The sequence below is a fragment of the Chlamydotis macqueenii genome, chromosome 8 (genome assembly GCF_036417535.1).
Source record: "Chlamydotis macqueenii isolate bChlMac1 chromosome 8, bChlMac1.mat, whole genome shotgun sequence".
Lineage (NCBI taxonomy): Eukaryota > Metazoa > Chordata > Aves > Otidiformes > Otididae > Chlamydotis > Chlamydotis macqueenii.
In genome coordinates, this window is record NC_141563.1 from 27,920,238 (window position 1) to 27,944,975 (window position 24,738).

Here is a 24,738-nt window from a genome sequence, read left to right on the forward strand (position 1 = left end):
TACCCGGGGTACCGGGTACCGGATCGGGAGCGGCGGGGACTGTGCGGGGACGGTGCGGGGCCGGACCAGGGATGCGAGGGCCGGACTGACCAGAGGATGCGGGGGGTGCTGGGAGTGCGGGGGGTGGCAGTGGCCCCCGCCCCGCGCCTCCGGGGCCGGACCACGTGCCGCCCGCCCCGCCCCGCCCCGCCGGTCCCGCCCCGGTGCCGCCGGCGGAGCCAGCGCGGATCGGCCCAGCATGGAGGGGACGCGGCGCGCCCTGCTCCGCCTCGCCGCTGCCTGCTGCCTCCTCTGCGCCCTGCCAGGTACCGGGGCCGGCCGCCCCAGGGGGCCCGGGGGACGGGGGGGGGCGGCCCGGGGGGTCCCGGGACGGGGAGTGGGGCAGCCGTCGGGGCCCACGCTCCTCCGCCCGCTGGTGGGGCTGCGGGAGGAGGGTGCGGGGAGCCCTCCCCGGGGACGGAAACCTCCGAGGAGCAGTCCCGAAACCGGGGCAAAGTATCCCCGGCCCCGGCGCTGCTTCCCCCGCCAGCCGGGCCGGGCCCGGGGTCACCTCGAGGAACCCGTGGGGGATGCGCGGGGAGGGGAGCAGGGAGCCCGCAGCCACTCGCCCACCCGCATCCAGCCCTGCGAGGCCCCCAGCTCCCTCCCTGCAGCTCTGGGCTGCCCAGGCTGAGCTTCCCCAGCGAGGGGACCCCGGACAAAGCCCCAGCTCTGCCGCCGCCCGCCGGCCCGGGGCGCCCGTCCCGTCGTGCAGCGGGAGGGGAGGCGACGCCGGTGTTCGGGATGGAGCAGGAGCCAGACCCCCGGCCCTGGGCAGCCTCTCCTGGGCTTTATTTCGGCTCGGCTTCACGAGCAACACGTCCCCACGTGGGGCAGGCGCAGTCTGACAGCCCCGTCCACCGAGCCGGGCCGCGTGGCTGGGAGCGTGTCCCGAGTGGGGCGGGGGGGGGGGCTGTCGCCATCCCCCGTGGCTCTGGCGGTGACCACGTCTGAGCCGGCTTTTAGGGGCTCGGGAAGCAAACGTGTTTCCTCTTCTTGGCAGCTGAGAAAAAACCCTTGGCCAGACCCCGGCCAGACCGCAGCACGGTGCGGGCAGCAATAGAAACCGAGGGGTAACACACAGAAACTCGGGTTCTAATAACTAATTGGGCTGGAAAACCCGAGCCGAGGCGCCTGCGGGGCCGAGCCCCGGCAGCGAGAGCAGCGCTCAGGCTGAGGTTTTGGGTGCCGGATGCGGTTTGGCTGGGTTTGAGGCTGAACACTCCCAAACCAGCCCCTTTTCTGTGGGCAAAGCCTTGGGTAACGCTGCGCTCCCCGAGCGAGGGTGGCTGCGCTCTGCCCAGGTGCCGGCAGGTGACCGGCCGCTGGCAGAGGGACCACTCGGGATTTCCATCACCCAGGAGGAGGAAGAGCTCGGGGCTGCCGCCAGCTGCGCTGGCCCCGTGTCTCGCAGCGTTTCCTGCCTCCCGCACGCTGGGGTACCCCCGCAGAGCCACTCGCCCCAGCTGGCTCGTAGGAGCCCTCTCGCTGCGAAGTCCAAGACTCAAGCTGCTGGGACATGGCAGAATTAAGGCTGCGCTGGATTTTTCCTGGGATCTCTTATGCTTAGCGTCCCAATCCCAGGACGCAGCCTCAGGAAATGGCACCTATGCAGCTGGCCTGGCCCTTGTCCTCATGGCTTTTGGGTCTCCTAGCTAGTCCCAGCCACCGATGAGAAAGCAAATGTTTTGTGAAAATAGATGGCACGGCAGAGATGCCAGCAATAAAAAAAAAAACTGTCCTATAGCAAGCACAACCCCTTATGAGACACGAGAGAATTCTAGCAGGACAGTGACGGGGGAAGGAAAGGTTCACCTGGAGATTGGCCCCAAAGTCCACAGTCCCCAGATAAACCTGTCCAAAACCAGGCTTGTCCCGGCTCCGCAAGCTGGTCTCTGCCCTGCCCCCGGCACAGATCTCCTTTGCCCCCCTGTCCGGCAGTGCCTGCTCGCGATCCCCGGCCGATTTTGCTGCGGGGCTGCAGAGGGGCTCTGGCTGCCGCGTCCCCCGTGCTCTGCCCACCCCAGTCTCTCAATGCAGCCTTTCTTTGCTGCCTGCGGAAATCCACTTCCTCCAGCACCGTTAGCCTTACAAATAAAACCCCGGAGTAATTTTGGTCTGGGCATTTTGCTGCCTTCCCCTCCCACGCCGAGCTGCCTCGCAAGAGGAGGGGACGGCGTAGGGACGGGAGCGGTGTGAGAGCATAAAGCCCTGTCTGTCAGCGCCCGGGCCCGTGCACACTGGCGGGCAGTGTGTCCACTTGCAGAGCCCCACAGATTTGCCATGATTTTTTTCCCCTTGTTTGCCCAGGGTGAGGGGGAGAGGATGGACCCACCCCCACCCTGGCTGGACAGCCCCAGCTCACCTGCACCCAGAATTGAGTCACAACTGGGTCCTCTCCTCAGGGTGGTCTGTGTGCACCTGGAGACCCTGCACCCCCTGCCCAGCCCCATCATGTCCTGCTGTCGATCTTTGATGCCATTTCTGCGTGTGCTCTTCCCCCAATGCAGGGTGGATCCTCTCCCTGCTGCCCTTCCAAGGCCTGACCTGCTGGGCAGGGGCAAAGCACTCGCCTCCTTCAGCTCCCTTGGCCCCATCCCGCCTGGCAAAGGGAAGCAGGGAGGATCCAAAGCACGGAGGCCCCTCTCCCTCCTTCCTTTCCACCGAGACCTTCTGGGTGGGCGGACACGGTTCTTGCTGTAGAGGTTTCCACAGGGCCACCTCGCAGTGACGCTGCCTGCCTTTGTCCCCACCACAGTCTGTGCAGCTGCCCTCATGAGGCTCAGGACCTCTCGGGTCTGGGGCTGTGTCCTGACTCCGTAGGGCTGCTCGCCCTGCATGACCCAGACCACCGCTGCCCAGGGCCTCCAAGCCCCACAGCCCATGAAACCACCAGCCATGCAGCTGGAAGGTCCCAGGGGCTGCTCATGGCTGGGCAGGTTTCCTGATGTCCAGACTCCCCCTAGCTCATGTCACGCTGCACTGGAGACTGGCTCCCTGCTGACATAGGGCTGCTATTAAGGTAACTGGCTAATTAATTTTCTTCTAATGACATGACTGCTTCCTTCACTGCAGCTGTGACTCCCGAGGTAAGCAGGGCCAGGGCTGGCTGATGCCAGAGCTCCCTGCTGTTGCTGTATGATTGGGGTCACGCAGCCCCAGAGAAGGGCAGGCTTCCCAGGCCTTGGGTGCCCAGCAGCCTCTGGGCAAAGGGGTCTTCATCATGGCTCAATCCCTCCACCGAGGAACAAAGCAAACAGCATGGGAGCCTCCTGGGCACCTTCTTGCCAAGCAGGGTGCTTCGTAGCTGCGTGCGGCCAGTGGAAAATAACTGGCTGGTGTGACAGTGGTGGCGGAGCAAGGCAGCCTGCTCTCACCTTTTGCCCTCCAGCAGGAATTCAGGATAAGCTCCCTCACTTCTAGATGGGGGATCAGTGATGGGGCTTCGTACTTTTCCTGTGGGAAAGCAGTTTCTTGCATCTTTGCCCACCTGGGCTGGGTGGGGAAGGGCTGATGTGGCAGGGCTAGGCAGAGTGTGCCACCCTGGGGTGCTACGTCCTGCAGGCAGGCACTTGGGCTGGCTCTGCCACCCTCCCGCCTCAGGCTCCGGCACCGCTGTGTACTCTGGGCATGCCTATGCTGCTTTATGGGTTTTCCTAGTATTGAAGAACCTGTGCTTGGCACTTACGGTGCTGTTTCCAGGGCTGCTCCTCTCTGCTCTCACAACTCTTGCCCTGCCTGGCTTTTCCAGGCCACCATTGGCTGGTTGTCCCTGTCCCAGATGCAGTGCCACCAAACAAGGTGGTAGCACTGGCTCCCCTTTTTGCTCCCCAGGGGTTCAAGCCTGAGGCCTGGCATCTGCAAATGCCCCGGGGAAGCGTCCTGCTGCCTGCCCGGGCAGGCTGGGTGCTGAGCTGTCTCTCCCCAGTGCCGCACTCACTCGGCACCCCGTATCTAATCTGAGCCCCGTCTCGTGCTCGGCTCGTGGCCACCTGCCTATCGGGCTGGAAGGAGCTTCTCAGTTTCTATTCCTGTCCCTTACCGCAGCCCTTGCCTTGCAGCATGGCCTGGCCTGGCCGCTTTCCAGGGCTGCACTGGGCGCTTGGCACCTCCAGTTCAACCCCAACCCCAGTTTTGCTGCCTGAGCAACAGGGCACGGCTCAGCTCGCAGAGGCCACGTGGGGCGGTGAATTAACTTGCTGCCGCGCAAAAGCTTTGCTGTGGTTGCCAAGCAGGCTGCGAGGTCCGACCTGTCCCTGTGCCCCATGCCTGGACTCCTCGCAGCAGACGGAGCCGGTTCAGCCTCTCTACCCAGGATGGCGATGGGGACAGTCCTGGCATCAGCCCTGGCAGGGGGAGCGCTGGAGCCTGCAGCAAGTGCAGCCCAGTGGCATCCTGCTTCCATCAAGGTCCTGTGAGGTATCGAACTGGAGCTGAGTTTACAAAGCAGTTGCCCTTTGTACCGGATCTGCCTCTCTGAGCCTCGCTTCATCATGATGAGGGTGTTTGCTCTACAGCATCCCTGGGTGCATCTGGCACCTACCTGAAGGGCTCTAGAAATCTCTTCTGCCACTTGTTTTTTTATATTCCAAGCTCTGAGTTAAGGAGAAGAGGTCAGGCTCGACTGGTATCTAATCAGCAGCTACTCCAGTTCTGCTTTTAAATTAAATGAAGAGCCTTGATTTTAAATCCCGCTATATGGTTTTATTTGCATTTATACTCAAGCTCTTTTTCCTTGAAGAGGTCGTTTAATTACCGTTAGTTGGTAACCATAAAAATGTAATAACTGGCAACAAAAGATAATTTCTGCACTTAATGGAGCACTTTGCTAAGCAATAGGATATAATGTAATTGCTTAAATACATATAGGTTACAGCTGATGATGTTACTTTGTAAACAGTATATTAATTTTGCATTTTACTAGGTTGTTTGCAACTTGAGCTGTTACACTTAAATGGAAATTGAATTCAGTTACTGCACAAAAATAGCATTCTAGAAGGGTTTGGGTGCCTTTTCAATGAATCAGCGTAGTGGTTTGACATGCGTTCTGTAGGAAGCTGATGTAAGTGAGGTGCTATCTGCAGACAGTGACAGCCTGTGCAGGAAGATACATCCACACCAGGAGTCTTGCTCCCTCGGGCACTTCTTCTGAAATCCCGGGTGGATCCTTTCTTGTCTTTGTGCTCAGGTCTCACCTGGGTCTCTGTCTGCCTCTTCCAGCTGTGACTGCAACCTGCACCCCTCTGCCCTGCTTTCCCTCGAGCCCCAGCAGCCAGCCTGCCGCTGGCTTCCTTACCTTACGTGGCTCTCCTACATCTCACCCTAAGAAGGATTTAGAAACGGTGGTAAAGCCTATGGATTGGAGTCAGATTTACGTGGACCTTCAGGGAGTTAGTGGCTGAGACAGGAAGGAGGGTGCAGAGGATGCTGCTGGGACTGGGACAGGAGGGTTGTGGCAAGAGCTTGTCCACAAGCTGGTCCAGCTGAGGTCCTGCTCACTACCTTGGTTTATTCTGAAAGACAAATAGACGGTGGGGTGCTTGCTGTGGCAGAGGATGGAGGAGATGTCCCCACTCTGTGTGGTCGCCCTGACACAGTGGAAGTGCTCTGCATTGGTTTTGCAAACCTTCCTCTGCCCCTTGCTTGGCCCCAGCCCTGAAACTTGGGCAGAGAGCGCAGAGCAGGAATGGCCCCGTCTCCTGCAGAGCTGGCTTCCTTCACTCCTCTCCGTTATGGCATATTTATACCATGTCTGCTCTGGAGCTGGTGGGAGCTTGGGTCGATGTGTGGAGGTCCCTCACTGTCATGCAGCGCTGGAGAGGGGCTGAAGCTGTGGGCTGATGCTCAGAGCCCTCCCTTCCCTCGCAGAGCAGGGAGTGTTTCCCACCCTTGTCCAAGGCAGGGGCTTCTCAGCTGGCTGCATCCCTCCTTCCTTGGGGCCGCTCTCTTCCTTCGCCCCTCTTGTTTCCCAGACAGAGGTCAGTGCAGTCAGCACTGTCTGATGGGAGCAGCCGCTCCAAATCCACCAGCCCTGCCCTAATGTGGTCTGAGCTCGCTGGTTCTCACCACGCACAGACTGAGCCTGGTGGTTAGCACAGATGCGGGGCTGTAGTCAGGGGACTGCCAGCCAGCTCTGCTTTAGCAGGCACTGTGGCGTAACCAAAGCAAACCCATCCTTGGTTCTTTGTCAGAGAGACAGAGATGCTGTTATTATCAGAGCTCTTGCTTGCAGCTGGTCCTGCTTCTTCACTGGCAGCACTGTCGTAGTTGCTTTATTATGGATTCAAGGGCAACTGCACCTTCACCAGCTGTCTTGGGCTGCTGCAGCTGTCAGGCCTTGGAGGATCCCAGAGAAGGTGAAGCATCCACTCCAACTCCTTCCCTTTCCATCTGACACAAGAGGGGCATGATTCCCTCCTGTCTGCAGGAGCCGATGAGGGCAATGCCTTAGGGAATGCAGCCACAGCCTCCCTGGCATGCAGTGCAGGAAGCAGAGCTCCTCCAGGATGATGCCAGAGTAACGAGCTCTGACCTGCGTCTCTGTAAGTAACTGATAAACAGCTAAAAACATCATCACTCAGAGACTGAAGCAGCAGCGACAGCGCTGGAGCTGGGGATTTTCCGACTTGTCGGGCACCAAGGATCCAGAGCAGACCACAGTGGCTAGATCCTGGAGGGGTCACAGCTGGCATGGGGTTTGCTGGGTCTCATCCAGCACGGCCAGCCGCAGCAGCTTCGCAGCAGAGCCGTGCTCTCTCTCGCCGTACTGCAGGGTTTGCACCGGAGCTGGGTGGGAATGAGTTGCCTGTTTGGGTGATAAAACTGTGGGAAACAAAATTGTGGATTGCAGCAACGATGTAGCAAGTCTTAATGCAAGACCCTGCGGGGGAGTATTTTTATTTTAAAACAAAACTGAAATAAAACTCATTAGTGCTTGCACTCTTCACACCCACATGCTCACAAGCACCAAGTTGCACCTATCAGGTGCTTTGCTTGGTGACTGTGCTGGCTTTGTATGTGCCCTCACCCCTTAGGAGCTGATGGAGGGTGATGGTGATCTTTTTAATGCCTGTTCCGCAGTGATCAGGATTTACTCACTGTCCTTTGTTTCCTTGCGCATCTTAAGGCTCTTGCCTTGTTCTCTATCTTCCCACCATCATTTCTTAATGGCTGGAGTCTTTGTGTTAGCCTGGTTTAGGCTCTCCCTTTTTTCAAGCTCTCCTTTGTTTCCTGAGCTGGATGTGCTGTGATGTGCTGGGCTGGATGACCTGCTAATCCGGGTGCCATCAACACCTGCCTTGCTCAAAGGTCTCTGATCGCCTGCCCTGCTGCCCCAGCAGTTCCTCCTCCTGCTCCGTACTTGCCAATTTTAGCATCTCTTCTGCAGTTCTCTACAAACCAGGATTTACACACCTCAGTGCTGTGTTACGCCAGACCCGGGCCGGCTGCTGCCACAGCACAAGCCTTTCTGCAACGGTCCTGCTACGTTCCTGTGGGATGCAGGGCCAGAGCAGCCCATCCGCCCGGGCACCGCTTCCTTGGTGATCATGGACACCAGGCAATTCTGTGGGAAGGAGCTGTGTGACTACTTCTGGAGAGAAGAGCTCAGGGAAATTTTACTCCCAGTAGCTCTCTCTCTTGCAGACAGCGCGGAGCTGTGTGTGCAGCCCGTCGTTATTCGCAGGGCGGGGGGAGCTGTTTGTCCCCGCAAACCCTCCTGCCCCACAGCACCTCCTGGCAGGGATGCCGGTTCCTGACACTGCGGGAAGGTGCCCTGGCATGTAGGGCCCAGACTCATCCACCTTCCCCCCGGCTTTCCTTTTCTAGCCAGAAACTGGCACGGCTGTTTCGGAGTTGCTCAGGCTTTTGTGCAAGACAGCTCTGCCCGAATCTTTCCTCCGCATGACCCCAGTCACAGCTTGCCAGGCTGTCCCGGGCACAGGCCAGCTATTCAAAGCAGCACGTAGCCAGGCTCGCTGCTGGCCAGGCACCTGGCCACCACCTTTCCTGTTTACCCCACGGTGACAGCGCAGCTCTGTGTGCGTCTCTTGCTGCGTAAGAGCAGGTAGGGGGGTGTTTACAGAGCGAGCATCTGCCAATGCCCAGCTGGGATCCTTCAGCATTGCCTGGCGCGGGCTCTGGAGCTGCTGGGATCTTGCCCAGCGGGCAGCGTGCTGAATAGCAATGTGGGGTTTAGGGCTGGAAATTGTCACATGGAGAGCTGTGAGCCTTGGTGCCTGATCCTGGGAAACATAGTGCTCAGCTCTTTTCCTCCCAAGTGTTACTGGTGTAATTGTATCCTATGCCTTAGATCCATTTCAGAGAGCAGCTTGCTTTGTTTAGAGGCACATTCTGGCCATGGACAGCTGGATCCAGGCGAGGCCAAAGGGAGCATCATTTACGCCTTTGGTCCTCACGTTTAAGTCGCCCCAGCTGGGGCTCCCCTTGAGAGCTTGTTCTCCGAATGTGCGGAGCAGGGCTGTGCTGCCTGCTCGTGCATCCCCCGCCGGAGCCCTCCTGGGACTGGGGCCCCAGGCCAGGGAAGCACAGCTCTGACAGGCTGCTTCAAGGTTTTGAATTCTCCAGCTGGTTGGGTTACTGCGAAGGTCTCTTGAGAGAGATGTATTGTGTCTTTTTTTAGGGCCTGTTAAGTGCTGTAGCTGGAGAGGAGCTCTGATAACTGTGCCCGTTCTGAAGAGCTTTTAAAAACTGCTGAGATTTCCCCAAAGCCTTAGTACGAGAGTGGGCTACTTTGTTGGTGGATAAGTGTTTCTTGGTTATGGCATCTGCCTCAGATGCTTGTCCACTGTGGAGAGAGTGCGCATGAAGATGGATTTTCTTCAGTACCTTTCTGTTTTTTCTGTAGTTGGCTCATTACACCTCTGTGGCTTGGGTAGAAACTTGAACAGAAATCATCAAAATATTGACTATGCGATGTTTGTTAATTGTCTGGAGAGTCCATCCTGATGTGGCTCTGTTTTCTTCCTGTTTACACCCTAAAAAACCCTCACAGGATCCATGATGATGAATGGGCAGTGTAAGAGCCTTGTGGTTTTCCTCCTCCCGCATGCTGTCACATCGTCTAGCGGCTGTGGATCTGGGGGGGGATCCTTGCTCGCTGCAGGTCCCTGCGAGGGAAGCTGGCCCTGTGTGCTGTAGTGGGAGGCTGAGCAGCTCCCCATTTCTGTGCCGACAGTCACACTTTACGGTGGTGATGTGTTCATAAATAGCTCACGAAGGCAGCTCCCAAAGTGCACCACCAGCCCTCTTAGCTGGGGTACTCTCTTGCTACCCATTTCAGCTTCCCCTCTAGCAGCAAGCCCACACTGCTGCTAAGTGGCTAGCAATATACGCTTTGCCCTTACCAGGCAGAGACTTTTTAAACATCACTTCTCTACACTTCATCGGGCCAGGGGAGCTAGAGGATCTACTTCCACTTTTTCCCCACTTCTGTTTTTTTTCTGCACCACTTCTGACTCTCTTAACGGACCAAGGAAGACTTATCTAAGTTTCTCACAGAATCATGTCTCAGGTCATACTTTTAGAAAGTCCAGATCCTTTAAAAAGGTTTAAAAGGTTCTCCAGGGTAGAGAGGTTAGTGATGCTAACCTCACAGAAGAGGAGCACAGGGCCTGAGGAGGAGGAGGGTAAAGACAGGTCCCCTAGAGCAGGTCCCTGCCTCAGAGAGGCCAGGAGGACAGAGGAGCAATTTGAACCCATTCCGCAAGTGTGAACCTGTGCTGGATTTGGAGTTAATGGGGTGGAGAGATTCAATTTCTGGCTGCCTCCTCTGTTTCTCCTCTCAGTGTGGGATCTCTGACAAACTTCTCAGCATTTCTTTACTCTGTTCCATAGGAGAAGGACAGAAGACAGCAGAGACCTTGGAGACACCATCACCTTTTCTTAGCACAGTACTAACCTCACATCAGCCAAGGGAAGCCTCTGACTTCAGTCCAGTGACTACTGCCATTCCCGAGACAAGCCTGGAGAAAAACCTGACTGCTGCAACACTCAATGCCACTGGAGCCCACGCTACAGAGATGGAGGATGTCTCCATCCCTACCACCCCCATGGTAGGCACCAAGGCAGAGAGACTGCAGGCCTCCCCCACTGCCAGCCTCGGGGGCATCACAGTTACACCGCGTGAGCACCACAACGTGAGCTTGTCAGTCAACAGCAGCACTGAAATCCCCTCCCCTACCCCGACTGCCAGTACTCTGGAAGAGAACCAGCACAACCACGAAGTCACAGAGCCTTTCACCACAACTGAAGAAATGGATGACGCCAGCAGTGCAACCCCAACGCTTCCTCTGAACAGTGTGCTGGGTGAGGTTCTGCCTTTACTGCCTGTGCGGAAAGTCCTGTCCCAAGGATGCACAACCTGGAAACTTCTGTGAACTCTCACGGGAACCAAAGAGAGGGAGAAAAGGGGAACAAGCCATTAAGCATGGCCACTTCAGTGGGACTGACTTGCAGAGGTGCTGTTAGTTCAGCATCCTCTTTGCAAACCCCATTAATTATGATATTAATTGTGCTGGCTGCTTTCTGCTGAGGACATTGATTGTGTGCAGGGAAGTGCTTTATATATCTCACCTGAAACAACGCGCTTCAGCAGTGCTGCCCAGCTGGGCTCTTCCTGCACCAGGGCTGGGGGCTCGACAGGAGCCTTCCCTGCTGCTGGCAGAACAGGGCAGTGCACCCTTCCTTAACACAAAGCACAGAGATGGGCAGGCACAAGCATCAGCCCGTCCACCCCTGGGCAAGCATGGGAACCCCTACCCTACCTTCATATCCCTCTGGGCAGCAGGGTGATGGGCTATAGGGTCTGCAATCCCAGTCTCGCCCACCTTGGGGCCTGCCAGCCTGTCACACGCCCCTGATGCAAGGCAGATATTGATTGACTATTGATTTGCTTGGTGTTCATGCACAACCGCATCCTTTGCCCTGGCTCGTGTCACGGGGTCCTGCTGTTCTGTGACACAGGGACACAGCCTCAGGGGATGCTGCTACCCAGTCCCTGGGCAGCCTCCCTTGTGCTCCCGATAAGGAGGGATGAGATACCGTTCCCAGTCTCTTGCTCTGGGGTGATCCCCAGCTCTGTGCAGAGCTGTTTGAGGCTTCTCTGCTTGTCCTTTGTCCCCAGAGGACAGGACTTGTGGGCCCAGCTGAGGTTGGCTGACATTGCAGGTTGGCACATATGAAAACCGAGAGGGCTTTCTAAGCACTGTGCTGTATAGCGTGGCTCAGCACTGGCTGTGCTATAGGACCTGCTTGTTTTCCAAAGGGCTGTCAGTAAGCTGCTTTTCCTGTAGTCCCAGCAGTCTTCTTTACAGCCTTGCTTCCATCTTGTCCAGTCCCACAGAACAGTGCACTTGCACTTTATCCTTTGAAATAACTGCTTGTTCCTATTTTGCAGCAACCATTAACAGCTCTCAGATGGGGTCTTCTGATGAGCAGACTGTGGGGCCCACAGCAGCAAGGTCTGAAACCAGCCCAGGAACGAGCCCTGTGGGTGTGACAGAGGAGAGCACCATGGAGCCCAGAACCTCCCCTGCTCCCATCTCCACCATCAGGAGAACGTCCTCTGCTACCACCTCCAGTACTGTGACGGTGAGACCTCTTGTGACCAGCTCCACATCTACCAGCACAGCTGCCATCCCCAGCAGCACGCCTACACTGGAGCAGCCATTAAAGCCCATGCATGAGAAAGCTTCTGTGTTGGATGTTGGTGATGATGAAAATCCAGGTAAATGCTCTGCTTTTGTCCCTGCCCTCACAAAACATGGCAAAGGGTTGGGGCTACCTCAGATTGCCTCTCAGTTGTACTGAGCAGAACCAAAACAGACAAGGCTTTGCTACTTTGTCCTTTGGCCTCATTCCCTTGGTATCCTTGCAGAGCTACCCAGTTCTCCTTTGGCTGATACAACGAGGGCTGATCCCTTGGTAATCACCGTGATCTCCGTCTTCATTGTCATGGTGGGCATCCTAGGCCTGGTGGGCTTCCTGAGATACCGCCAGCACAACAGCCGAATGGAGTTCCGGCGCCTGCAGGACCTGCCCATGGTGAGTAATGCCTTCAGCCCAGCCTGACATGGTCTGGCTTGCCACTGGCTGCTTTGCAGTTCCCCTTCTACTGCATTAGCGATGCTTTGGGTATTTGCAGCAGCAAGAATGCTGATCACAACTCCTGTTCCATCTTAGGTCCCTCTCCTTCCATCCAGGGTTTGAATCAAGGCAGCAAGACTCAAGGTTCGCCACTAAAGAAGCTCTCTGCCTTCCTCTCACTCTGCAGGGGAATGCTAAGAGGTTAAATAGAGAGGAAGAGAGCTCCATCCAAACTTCCCCTGAAATTTACCCCTTCCTAGCCTCTCCTCCTGTATTCTGATATATTTGCTTTGTGACTATGACAGAGCAGATTCTGTGCTCTGTTCTGGGGAGGTTGTCTGTCTGTCTGCATTTGACCCTTTGGGGATATAAAAAGTTATGAGGCTTTGAGAGGCTGGATCAGCTCTGGGAAGCTGCAACTAACTCACTGTACTTTCTGGGACAGAGGAGTACTGATTGCCTCTGCAGCTAGCTGATGCCCTTCTGCTGTTTCAAGCTGAGTGGAGTTTTCCACAGCCAGAATTTTCCACATCCCTGCAGCAGGCAGCTCTTCCTGCATAGATCTCTCCTCTCCAGGAGGGCAGAGTGACAGCCCACAGATCCAGGAATTGCACAGGAACAGCATTTAGGTGGATTGCTGGGCAGATGGCCACACTGTGACAGTGTGGATGAGGAGGCTGTGCTGCCTGCACAGCACTCGTCCAGGCTGGGACTGTATGCCATTGTGCAGACATCTCATTAAAGCACACTCTTCTCTGCTTCTAGGATGACATGATGGAGGACACCCCGCTCTCACTCTACAGCTACTAGGCAACCAGGCTGTCCTCTGCCTGGCCTGCTGAGCTTCCCAGAGGAGAAGGCCTTGAGGACTTGGTCCCAGACGATCTGCTGAGGAATGAGGGGCTGTGATTTGCACACAACTGAAAGATCCTTTTCAGATGGCTTATGATTTTAGACATTTAAAATAGTTCAATGTTGAAGTTTTTATGCTGGGAATCAGAGCCCAAGTCTGGCCCTTTCCTCTAGGCTCTCCTCGAAAAAAATGCCCTGAAGAGGTGCCTCCTCCTTTTAATGTGGTGACCAATTAGCCAAGACAACCTTTGCCATCACGTTCTGCATGGATCTCTTCTGTCGATCTTGGCGGCTGCTGCTTTCCAAGGAGGTGGGCAAGTGATCCATACAAGAGCTCTTAACACGGTGGTGTCAGCACAGTGCTAGCAAAGGAGACTGCTGTTTTCTGAGGGAGCCAAGGACGTGGAAATCAGTTCTCTTGGGCTCCCTCTTGTTCTGTATTTTTATATTGTTTGTTTGGGGTTTTTTTTCTTGCACTTTTTTTTGTTCCTGTTTCAGCTTTAGTTCTGGGATTGGCACTGCCCATCCTGAGACACCTACCAGGAGGATGACAGACTGCTCTGCTTCCTTCCTACATGCATACCTTTTCTCTTTAACAAGGGAAAACAGTTTTGTGGCCACTGGAGAAGTGCCCTTGCTACTTGATGTTGCTTTGAAGTTGCTGGCAGGAAAATTAACATCATTTTAGCTTAACAGGGCTTGACAGGACTCAGTCTTTTGCCAATTAGACACGCTAATTTGATCTCACCAAAATTAGGAAACTGTGTCTCCCCATACTTGATGCTTTCAGCATACGCGTAAGCTCCTTGCCCAGGCTCAGTAAATGCTTTAGTCCATTTCCCTGCCTGGATTGACACATGCCTTTCCTCAGGTACCTCCCATTTTGCTGCTAGCATCTGGTTGCTGAACGTTGTACAAAACTAGTGCTGCACTCTCCCTCCTCTGCTATGCAAGGTCAAAGCTCCTTTACCTTCTAATGCTGGTCTTTGAGCCAGCTTTGTCTTGTCATGAGGACAGATCCTGGATGTAGGTGCCTTCTTCCCCGTCCCTTTCTAGGTGTTAGGCTGATTAGATTCTGCACTTTCGCCTCAAAATATCACTGCTGTAGACTGAATCCAAGGCTCTTGAGTCCCCTCAAGGAAACCCACAGACCAGAGCCTTTAAGTGTAAGTGAGGATCTTTTGGTGCCCTCGCCTCAGAAAGACCAGAGTGTGTGTGACATGGAAGTCTTCATGTAATTAACATCTGCTCCTGTGTTCTAACTCACATTTGACTGAAGGTAAAGAGAAACACATGCCTTCTCTAGGGTGTTTGATTTTTGACTAAGCCAGTTGCTCCCTCAGGATACAGCAAGGGCTAGAGATTATCTACCACATTGCTCTTACAATCCTCACTCTCTCCTCTCCTGTCAGTAGCAACACTCACTGACTCCACAAAGGACAGATACCAGGCCTCACTAGCAAAAGTACCTTTTTTTTCCAGTGCTGTTATTGCTTGTCTTAGCTGGGAAAGAGGAATTTCCCCACCAGCAGGGCTCAAATTATCTGCCAAGCCCAAAGATGGAGCAGAACCAGTCTGGGTCAAACAGATGAACTGGGTAAGGCAGCAGTTCCTCCTTCCTGCGTTACTGCTTCCGAAGTGGCTGACAAATGGCTGCAGTGCAGTTTGGGTTCAGCTGTTGGCTTTGGCCTTGCATCTGCTTATTGTCAGGATGCCTAGTAAAGTAGGGAAGAAGGGTTGGTTCTCTCCTACTATTATTGCGTGAAAACTAAAGGGCAGTTGTCACAACTCCAAAGCTTTTGTATCAAGCATTGTCTGCACACAGCAATCTCCCTAGCTACAGACTTGTTTCCCCTGCCCGCGGGCAGGGTGCTACTGGTTTTTGGCACAAAGAGAGGCAAGTTAGTGGTGGAAAATAGAACTCCATCCTAGCTGGAACTGGTGCAGACTAGCATAGCTGGAAAGTGTCTCTGCACACAACCGAAAGGGCAGGGGCTGGTTGTTCTGGTTTCCCATGCATCGCTGTCCAGGGGAAAGGGGTGAGGAAGAAAACTCGCCCAACACCAAAGTGCAACTTTCTTTGTAAAATATGTTAATAGTGGATTTTTTTTTTCTGCAATAAAGTTACAAATGCCAAAGGTGTCCAAGTCCTCATATTTTCATTGCAAACATCTAACTGAAAAGCTTTTGTATATCACAACAAACCTTGCCATAGATAAACAGCAGCAGTTCGGAGCAGGAAGACTCACAAAGCTGATACTCGTGAAAATGCCAGACAGCTATAAACCATAGCTCTGAGGGCTCAGAAGGACACCACCTCCTGCTTGTGTTGCTTCTAGTCAGGGTCATTCCCTGTCTGGGTTGACTAAGATTAATTTTTATACGGTCAAATCAGATGAAATCTGTCTTAGAAAGCCACACTAGACCAAATAATCTAACATGTACCTTTAGACTCTTCCTTTGCTGCTGATTGAAGATATTCTTATTCTTGTCTGTTGTTACCTGTAACCCTGAACTTGTATGTACAGAAATATCCTGAAAGCCAGGATATCCAAACCTAAGTAGCATCATCTGTCATGTTTCTTTCTATAGCACAGAAGACAAAGCAAACTGAAAGGCGCGTACTTCTTTTTGTTTAGCTTTATAGCTGTTTTGAACTCTTCCCTTTGGAGCTCCGACCCACAGGGAGGTAAGTGCTCATGGTTTGTTTCAAAACCCCAGCTTTTGCTACAGAGCTGATAAGTCTCTCCTGAGCTAATGCTGTTACAATACTTCGGCAAAATCATCCAGCTCACATCACAGACTGTGCTACAAGACTTTCTACTGCAAAAGCAAAATATGGTGAGTGAAACTACGTGGTCATTTGGCATATACTGTTTTTGAAAGAGTTCCCACCATGAATCTAGAAAAGCAAATCCCTGGAAGATGTAGAGCAAAGGGAGAGCAAACAAAGACTTCTAAGCCTAGCAAAGTGCTTGCTGAGTAATTTGAAGACTTGGGGATGAACTCTTAAACCCTGTAGAGATTTCAGTCCTGTCCCAACATTCAACCATACAAAAGAGAAGAACTAAACAACAGAACAAACACGCTACAACTAAGCCGGTCTTCTCAGGTCTGAAGTCAGCAATTATTCTGGCAGTTTATGTCAGAGTTTCCCCTGTTCTGTATTTTCACCTCCAACCCCACTCAGAGCGGATTCATTCTTTGCAGAACAAACTGCTGAGCTGCCTTGTTAGAGAGGTAGCACAGAGCAGATCTGCGTTAGCTGGAGAGGCAGCAGCAGAACATGCTGGTGCAGGCAGCCTCCCTCGGGAAGCACAAAGCTTACTGCCTTTGCCCAGCCAAGTTCTGACCTCCCAGCCAGGTGATGCAATCTCTGAGGTGGCCAGGTTTGGAGATGGACCATGGGCCGCTTGGGTGGGCTTCATCTTTCCCCTGCAGCAAAGCAAACTGACAGAACCAGAATATAACTGTTGCCAATTTCTGTATATCCCCTTGAACACAGCTCTTGCTTTTGATGAGGCTTAGTTTCAATGCCTCCTAGGCTAAGGCACAATTATATTATTAATTAGCATGGGGAAAAGAATCAATCAAATCACTTATGTTTAAAGGTAAATGGGAGCGAAAGAAACTCAGATAAAAGAAAAGCGGAGTTTGAGACCCACCTGCCTTCTCTGCCCTCCCCTCCTCTCTCCAGACTCATGTTTTGAAAGGAAGGGGATTTGAGCAGCTGAAAAGTGACAGTGCTAGAGCTGCTGTGCCAAGGGCAGGGTTACCTGTGCTATGTGCCAGTTCTCTCTCCACTCAGTTGTCCTTCATGGCTCAGTGCCATGAGTTTAGCATTGGACACTGTATTTTCACCATCATGTCACATTGCAAGTCTGTAAATAAAGCTACAGACAGTGTTTGGAGACAGAGAAGCTGCGATGAGGAGCACTGGAGTGGACAAGGCAATGGGTATCTTGTAAGACCAACAACCCCCTGAGGCTCTCCCATGGATAACAGTCCCCTGCGCTTGCTACGGCTTAAAACAGAATGAAAAAGGCATTGCACTGATCCAGGGAGCAGGAGTGCAGAAGTGAGGCAGAGCAGTAAACTCAGTAATGAAGGCTATAAAACTATAACCTGGAAAGCTTTTAGTAGCCAGTGTTCTTCTCATACCCAGGGGAGAACAGAAAATGCCTACTGTCATTTCCCAGACACCTAGGAAGGAAACGGGATGCTGCATGCCTCTGCATTATTTATACTCAATTTTCTGTGACTACACTCGATTCAGTATAAATTTCATGTGGGAAGGGGGAGAGTTTTTCTAAGTGGACCTCCTGAGCCTCTGCCAGGGATGTTCCCATCACCTTGCTACTTCTGCTTCACAGCAGAGCAGAAGTCAAAGAGGGATCTTCTCTCCAATCCTCCCTTCTATCTCCCACAAATAAAAAAGAAATAATGCACTTCCTGTCTATAAAACAGCCAGATCTGTGGTCCTACCGATACATAGCTAAGTGATAAATAAAGCTGGAAGACCATAACTGCTAATATAAAAGTCTCCCTCAGTATTAAGCCCTCAAAACTGTTTGTGGTTTATTTTTTTAATCCCCTAGAACTTTGTAAGATAATGAAGGTCTTCAAACTTCCCCATCCAACCGCATTTCAGTGAAGACTCTTCCCCACTTTAATGCTACAGGGGACAAGTTTCCTCACAGGTCTAAGAAACATCAACCTTCACACAAAGGACAACTTCAAAACAGTCTCAGAAGATAAAGCACTTAGACCTGCCCAGAAGAGGACCTTCTAATTGTGGTTGGTGATACATAGCTTGCAAACTAGATCCCTCCTCAATTCTGCAACGCCAGTGAGCCTGTATAAGAAATCATTAACTATTACATGAAGGTAGCATAGATAGGGTGCTAAACTTTGATAGATTTGTGCATTTTAAAGACAAAGGGATCGATACATTCATCTGCTTGACAGCCTGCACAGCCTTCCTTGTGCTTGTTCCCACTTCCTGTCCAATAAATATACTTGAAAGACATACTCAAAACAGGTCTGCTCCATGTGCACCAGCAGTTTAACAATGGTTAGCCTCAGTTCCTCTGTAATGTTTTTTCTTTTGAAAGATGCATCAGCCAAATAACCCCCTGAACCACAAAACCAGCCTGATCTTGATCAGATGGACAGTGGTCACAGCTGCAAGAAAATAAGTATGTGTTTGTTCCTACTGTTCAGCTCCCCCTCTGTTTACAGGTAGACCCAATCCCCCACCCACAGTTCAAATAAAGAACTAAGTAAGTTACCAAAGGTATCCTCCCAGTCATAAAACAGGTCTCCCTGTGATGAACTGCCCAGAATTAATATACCCCTGCAGCAGAAGCCTTTTGCTAGCGCTCTTTGAACTATAATGGAACATCTGTTGACAATCTCCCGCAGGGTAACTTCTCCCCTCCCCTGTTTTAATCCTCTCTCTCCTTCAGAAGTACTTTTGCTCTGAAATTAGACACATCAGTTGCCACAGGATGACTCTAACAAGCATCAGAGTGTTTCCTTTCACGTTGTTTTTTCTTGGGAGCGGTAGAAAGAGGGACAAGCAGTCAGCTCTGTTCAGTATTTTCTTCAAAATTTGCTCTTATGTCCAAATTCCAGAAGCTTTCGATGCTAAATTACATGTTCTGTTCAGAACAAGACAAGGCTCATGGGTTCTGGAACATGCCTTTCTGACCTATTTAGGCACTCATTTGATTTTACTGGGGGACAACTGCAAAATTAGCAAAGGTTTCTTTTGTGCTAATCCTGGCTATGCCTTCTGACCACACAGGCAGATCAAGCCACTAACATGATCATTGCATCATTTTCCCTACTGACAAGCTTGGGGGCAGGATGAGAATTTTCACCTACTTTTTTAAAAGAATCTCAATATTTGGAGGTGGAAGGCAATCGTGCACAGTACTATCTGTGGCTGGCTAGCAGAAAGGCAACCTGTTTTCAAAAAGGGCTGAGAGAAGCACTGGGAAAACAGAGTCTAACTTGGTGGTCCACACTGAGTGACAGAGAATTGGTCACTTGAATCCTGCTCAGTCTGTTTATTGCATCAAGCCACTCTCCAGCTCAGCTTCAGTTATATCCAAGCCACTCAAGCAGGATTTTATATCCTGACCATGATCTGCCAATGGCTGTTAACACATTCAGGTCCCCTCTAAGAAGGTGAGTTAAACTCCAGGAAGCAGGTGTTCCCTGCAGGGGGAAAACTAACTGATCTCAGCCTGATCCTCAAAGCAAAAGCCACAGTTCACGCAACAGAATGAGATGGGTGGCACAGGAGCAGCCTCCGCCATTGCGTCCTGTCTTGATCTGTGCTCAAGCCTCCACTTGGTGACTCCTGCTGCTACTCTCACCACCACCAGTCTCTGCCTGCTTTTCAAACCAGTCCTAACCAAGCTCTGCTGGGCCCCCTTTACAGCATCCCTAACTGTGCTGCATCCCAAGGTCCTTTGTATTGAGCAAGAAGCAGGCAGCAAAGAGAATGCCACATATCTATGTCCTGCGCTATCCCATCTGCTAGACTACAAAGCCTTCACCATCAGATAGGCAGTTGTCCTCTTTCCCCATACTCTTAAAGCTTTCTGAACTCAGTGTCGTTCCTTCACCTCTTCCCTTCTCCTTCACCAGCTAGCAATTCTAAAATTAAATTCTCTCAGACGAAAATGGAATAAAATTATTCAAACCACATTAGGAAATTTCCCAAGGCCTTTTTTTTTTACCACTATGGCACTTTATTCTCATAAAACAAACACAGCAACCTCCCCTTTGTGGTAGTCATGCAAGTTTCTGTTCAAATAACAAGATTTCTTAGCCTGTTTTGAGCCACAGAAGAGGAAGCAATTTACCAACACTTGTCAAGTCAGCTGCTCCATATTGTGTCCTGTCAGACAGGGTAAATCTATGGTCCATCTGTATCTGCTCTGTCCTTGCTACGTATAGAGCCTCCCTAAACGGCACAGTCTATGCTCAGTTATATATCCCAGAGCTTTAGCTAGCGAACAGTTTAAACAGTATCCAACATAACCCAAAACTTGCAGTATATTTGGGGATTTAAAAAAAACCCAGCATTTGAAGGCATTAGTAGAGACAACACAAAAAGTTCTCTGAATTTGTTCTGGTCCACCCAGCAAGAGCTCAGAAGACAGGATCATACATCCCATCTCACAGGAGAGGACTGAAGCAAAGGGCTGCAGCCAGGAATTCTCTGACCGTGGAGGAAACCCTCCATTGCAGACAAGCACCGCAGCGTCTCTGCCTCTGAAAGCCAGCTGGCAAGTGCAAAGGCTGATGGATGCACCACAAATCAGCCCCTCTGCCAGTGTCTGTCACCTGGGGTGAAAGAACAGAATACACAGTGCTGTGTTGTAAATTACAAGATGTAGGTCTAAGCAAGAGAGCGTGAGGTGACAGCCAACAGTTCAGGTCTCAGGTAGAGCGTGGGACTGGGCAGGTCTGTGAATGACATCGAAATGGCTGTTTCCCTTCCTCGACCTGCCTCCCTTGGGTCAGCCCCACACCTCATTGCTTCCAGTTCCAGGTAACAAACAAGTCAAGAAGAAGAGCTTGCCTGCTTAGGGAAGCCAATATCCTTTCCATCTTTTATTTGTTCCCCACAGTAAAGGGGGCATCTTTTAATTAATATTAAAGGTTGTGCAGCTTTAGTTCAGGCAGGCTGTCAGACAGGTCACTGCTGAGGTCATCCACTCCAGCTGTTTCTAGCCTCTTCTCCAGCACTGCTCTCCTCCAGCTCAAAACACAGAGTGGAGATATCTTTAAAATCTACATCATCAGAACAAGGAATTAGCCTTCTCCAGACTCCTTACCCCATATGCCAACCCTAAGAACAAAAACCAGCCTATGTCTAGCCTCTCCAGCACTGCTGGCTCAGTGTGAACTGTGATCTGTGTCAAACTCTAATACAAAAACATCCTCATTCATCTTCTGCTGAAACAGAGAAATACCAAAAAGCATCCTCACAAGCTACGTAAGCTCAAATAAAAACAGGTGCCCATGTAAGTGAATCATGGTCCCAAGTGTCCTAGCAAGCTGCCAACACAGCTACTGGGTGCCCCTACTGCAGTATTGGTCAGGGTTTCTGATGCGACTGTGATATAAATATTTACTACTAATACTAGGCAATAGGTAACTAGGTTCTTCTTATTAAATGAAGGGTACAGCATTTGATCGGTGAAGCTCTGTATAGCAGCCCCTACCTGGCATTTGCCTCAGAATAAACGCTAAAGAGCAAAACTTAACCCTTTGATGGGACATGAAGACTCCTTAGACATTGTCCTGACAGCAACCTAACATGTTACAACTGCATCTACAAAGCAGTTAATTGTAGCAGGCTTGCTAGTAAAGTCTGAATCAGCAGGATTAGTAAATTGGAAAAACAGAACACACAGCAGTTTAATATGCCTTAGAGCCTCCATTCACAAGAATCTTAAGCATCTTACTAAAGTAGGGCATGAATTTTTTTCTTTTAAAGGAACATTGGCCCTTTGTTCCTGATTTCCTTTAATGCTAAGTGTTAATGCAAACAACAAGGGGGTTTTATATCCTAAAAGCAAGGCATAAATCCAAAAGGATAAAGAGGCTGAGAGACGAACCTTCTTGAAGTGAGCAATTTTCACCTTCCTAATCTCACTGGCTGTGTGTCAGCACCAAAACAAAAATGGAGCCACATTAAAAAGTGGTATCTTGGCGCTGTGAGGGGAAATGATAAGCATCGTAATTGGCCCTCACGTGCAGCTTTACATTACCCTGACACTATACGGGGAGGGAGGATGAAAGAACAGACAGGCACACACATGTTACCTCTGTCCTGGCATAGCAACAGTGCTCTCAGAGCAAAGTTTTAACTGTGGCCCAAGCGTACTCCAAACTGTACTGCCTTCCTGCCTTTAGGTGCCTAACAATCAGCCCTACCAGTAAAATTGGGCACAGAAAATTACCAGTGTGACCTCTGGAATGCCCTGAACAGCAGACATAAATAGGTTCTACAGACCTCTGTCATCTGCATTACTGTGGAAAACCCTGCTAAGTTCTTCACATCCTGAGAGTGCAGGAACCAGCCTCACTTACCTTCAGGCACCTTGATCTCTGCAGTGCTGGAAAGCTCATCAGAGCTGAAGTCTCTGAGGCTGAACTCTGAGGTGGAAACCTCACCCAAAGATGTGCAAAACCACTCGGCTTCTCTCAGCAACTTCTTACTTCTCTCTAAAAGAAATGAAACAAGCAGCAGGTGAGGTCAAAAGCTCAAGGATGAACTTGCTGAGCCTAAGCCTCCACTGTCTACCTTTTGTGACACCTCTTATCACGTGGAGAAACTGACACCATTCTGGTTTAATAGCTTTTTACTTATGCTTGCATGAGTACAAGCAGTGGCACCAGGCAGCAGAAAACAGGTGGCATGAAACACAAACTCATGCAGGAAAATGTCCTGGCAAAAATGTTCAGGCACTGAATTTCATTTGTCTTTGACACCAACAGCTCCAACCAACTCCAAATCACGCAAGTTTAAAACACAAAGAATTAGCCAGCTCATTTCTGCTCAAACCCACAGTTACAATGCCAAATCCTTCCAATACAGGAGTCAGTTTGCGTTGGAAAGGGACAACAGGAAACCTGACCTGACCATGAGAGGTTGGAATACCATGTCCCAGAGTGTTAGTAACACTGGGGTAAGTGGGCAACAGTTCCTGTGATCTTTGTCTTTCCCTGCAGGCTCAGTGGCTGGCATCTCCTTCAGGAACAGACTTTCCACTTGATCTTTCAGGTTAGAGACTGTAGATCTGATGGAAGCAAAATGATAACCCTGACAGTCCCTTAAGCTTAGTAATGCCTACTGGAACAATCATGGGGAGTGGGGATGGGGTGGGAACCACTTTGATGAGGTTTCTGACAAAGTCCTGCTATGCAGCAGCAGAAAGCAGTTCTGCTGAGCAATTCAATTGTGTTTTCAGCAGATGAACAGTCTGGCAGCAGAACCTCTGCCTCCCCACCTAGGCCTGTTCACATTGTTATCTCAGTTGTGCCAGCACAATTTTTTCCTGCAGCAGCACTGTGAAACACACCATTTTAGGGAAAACAAAACAAAACAAAACAAAACAATGATGCACTTGTTAGAACCAGCTTGGCTCCCTGATCAGATTTACAGCACACCAACAATTGCAGTGGCAGAAGCTCAGGAGGCAATGTGCTGTTAGGCCAACGCAGGAGAAAGCAGAGGGACGGGCACATTTTAAGCTGATGTTGACAGCGCAGACACATCGCATGAAATTACAGCTTGACAATAGGTGGGAGAGTGACATAATAAGGGAAGGCCTTAGGCTTTTCTAGAAAGAAATAAGAAATCAATATTTAATTACAGGAGAACTGCAATGAAGTTCCAGTATTGAAAACATCTCACCAAGTTGATACAATATCCTTTATCAAGGAAAACCTAATAATAGAGCTACATTGACCTCTACACTCAGTGTCCACCAATACTTCTCCACTAATACAGACAGACATTAATATGCTTATGGTCAAGAGGGAGAAAGATCAGAAAAACAGACAAGAGATTAAGATATCCTTTAACTCCATTTCAGTTACCAAATTGCCATGAGTCCTCAAAGAATTTGTGTGACTGTCTCTCTCAGGTTCCTACCTAATGCAGAGCAACAGTTCTTTAACAGGATCAGAAAAAGGTTTCAAGGGCATGGATGGAAAGCAGAAGGAAAGTCCCTTACGTTATAAGCAGTACAACACTCTATCTTGGCGATACTTATTTACTGTTCTGGAGAACACCGAGAACAAAAAGATCCTTTCTGTATTATTACTTCACGATGACGCCAAATCACACTGTAGCCCATGCGACATCAGCTTTAGCCTGAGGGAGATGAATGGGAGTGTTATGTTTTTCCTAATAATAATTAAGAAGAAAAAACAAACCACACCCGGGACACAGACACCTCCCAGAGGCATCACTGCCTTCCCCCAGAGGAGTGATGCATATTCTCTGGATGCTGTTTTACTGGAGCACAAAGCTGTACGGGGAAGCGGCCCCCGGGAACAGTGACATGAATCCTCAGCTAAACCTGGACAGTTAGGGCATCTGGCAGCTGTCCGAGGGCAGCTGGGGTCGGACAGAGGATGCACTTAAACAGAGCCAGAAAGATCTAAGGATCCTCAATAAGGAAGCTCTGACGTCACTCATTTCTCTCCAGGGACCAGGCCAGAAACCTCGGGTAGGGATGGGGGAAGAGCAAGGGCCAAGCCAGCGGAGGTCAGAGGGACAAGCAAACTAGTTCCCACCAGCCAAGCATGGTGAGAAAGGAAAGTGAGGGTGGCTGGAGAAGCTGGGAAAAAATAGAGCTTAAGCAATTCAAATTAGCATCTCTTCTTGAAGGCACTGATAATTATTTCCAGTCATTTCAGCAAAAAGCAAGTAAGGTACTGTCCAACTAGCAACTATGAGAGCACATGGAGCGCACCACTGCCCTGACAGAGGGCTTAGGTAGGAGACAGCAACACTCCTGACTAAACAAGGCAGATGAAATGGCTCAGGGAAGGCGTGAGCTAACTCAGACCTTGCCAGCTCAGCTCCAAGGACAGGTGGGAAGGGAACAGCAGGTTCCCATTCTCAACGCCCACACAGAATAAGCTGAAGGTGCTAACTCTCAGGATACAAATGTCTCAGTAACAGAGGCTGCCATTTCACCCCTT

General features: G+C 51.1%; 1 protein-coding gene across 2 annotated transcripts; it reads left to right on the forward strand.

Moving 5' to 3' along the window:
• The first annotated feature begins 223 nt into the window (after positions 1-223).
• Positions 224-15,134, forward strand: LOC147599975 (uncharacterized). Of its 2 annotated transcripts, none has more exons than XM_086753807.1 (5): positions 224-305; positions 9,895-10,365; positions 11,456-11,785; positions 11,936-12,102; positions 12,910-15,134. In XM_086753807.1, the coding sequence occupies exons 1-5, from the start codon at positions 239-241 to the stop codon at positions 12,952-12,954; spliced, it is 1,080 nt and encodes a 359-aa protein (XP_086609933.1). In that variant the 5' UTR covers positions 224-238; the 3' UTR covers positions 12,955-15,134. The 2 variants fall into 2 exon arrangements, with proteins under 2 accessions (XP_086609933.1, XP_086609934.1); XM_086753808.1 differs by lacking the exon at positions 12,910-15,134 and adding an exon at positions 12,241-12,399.
• Positions 15,135-24,738: the final 9,604 nt, after the last annotated feature.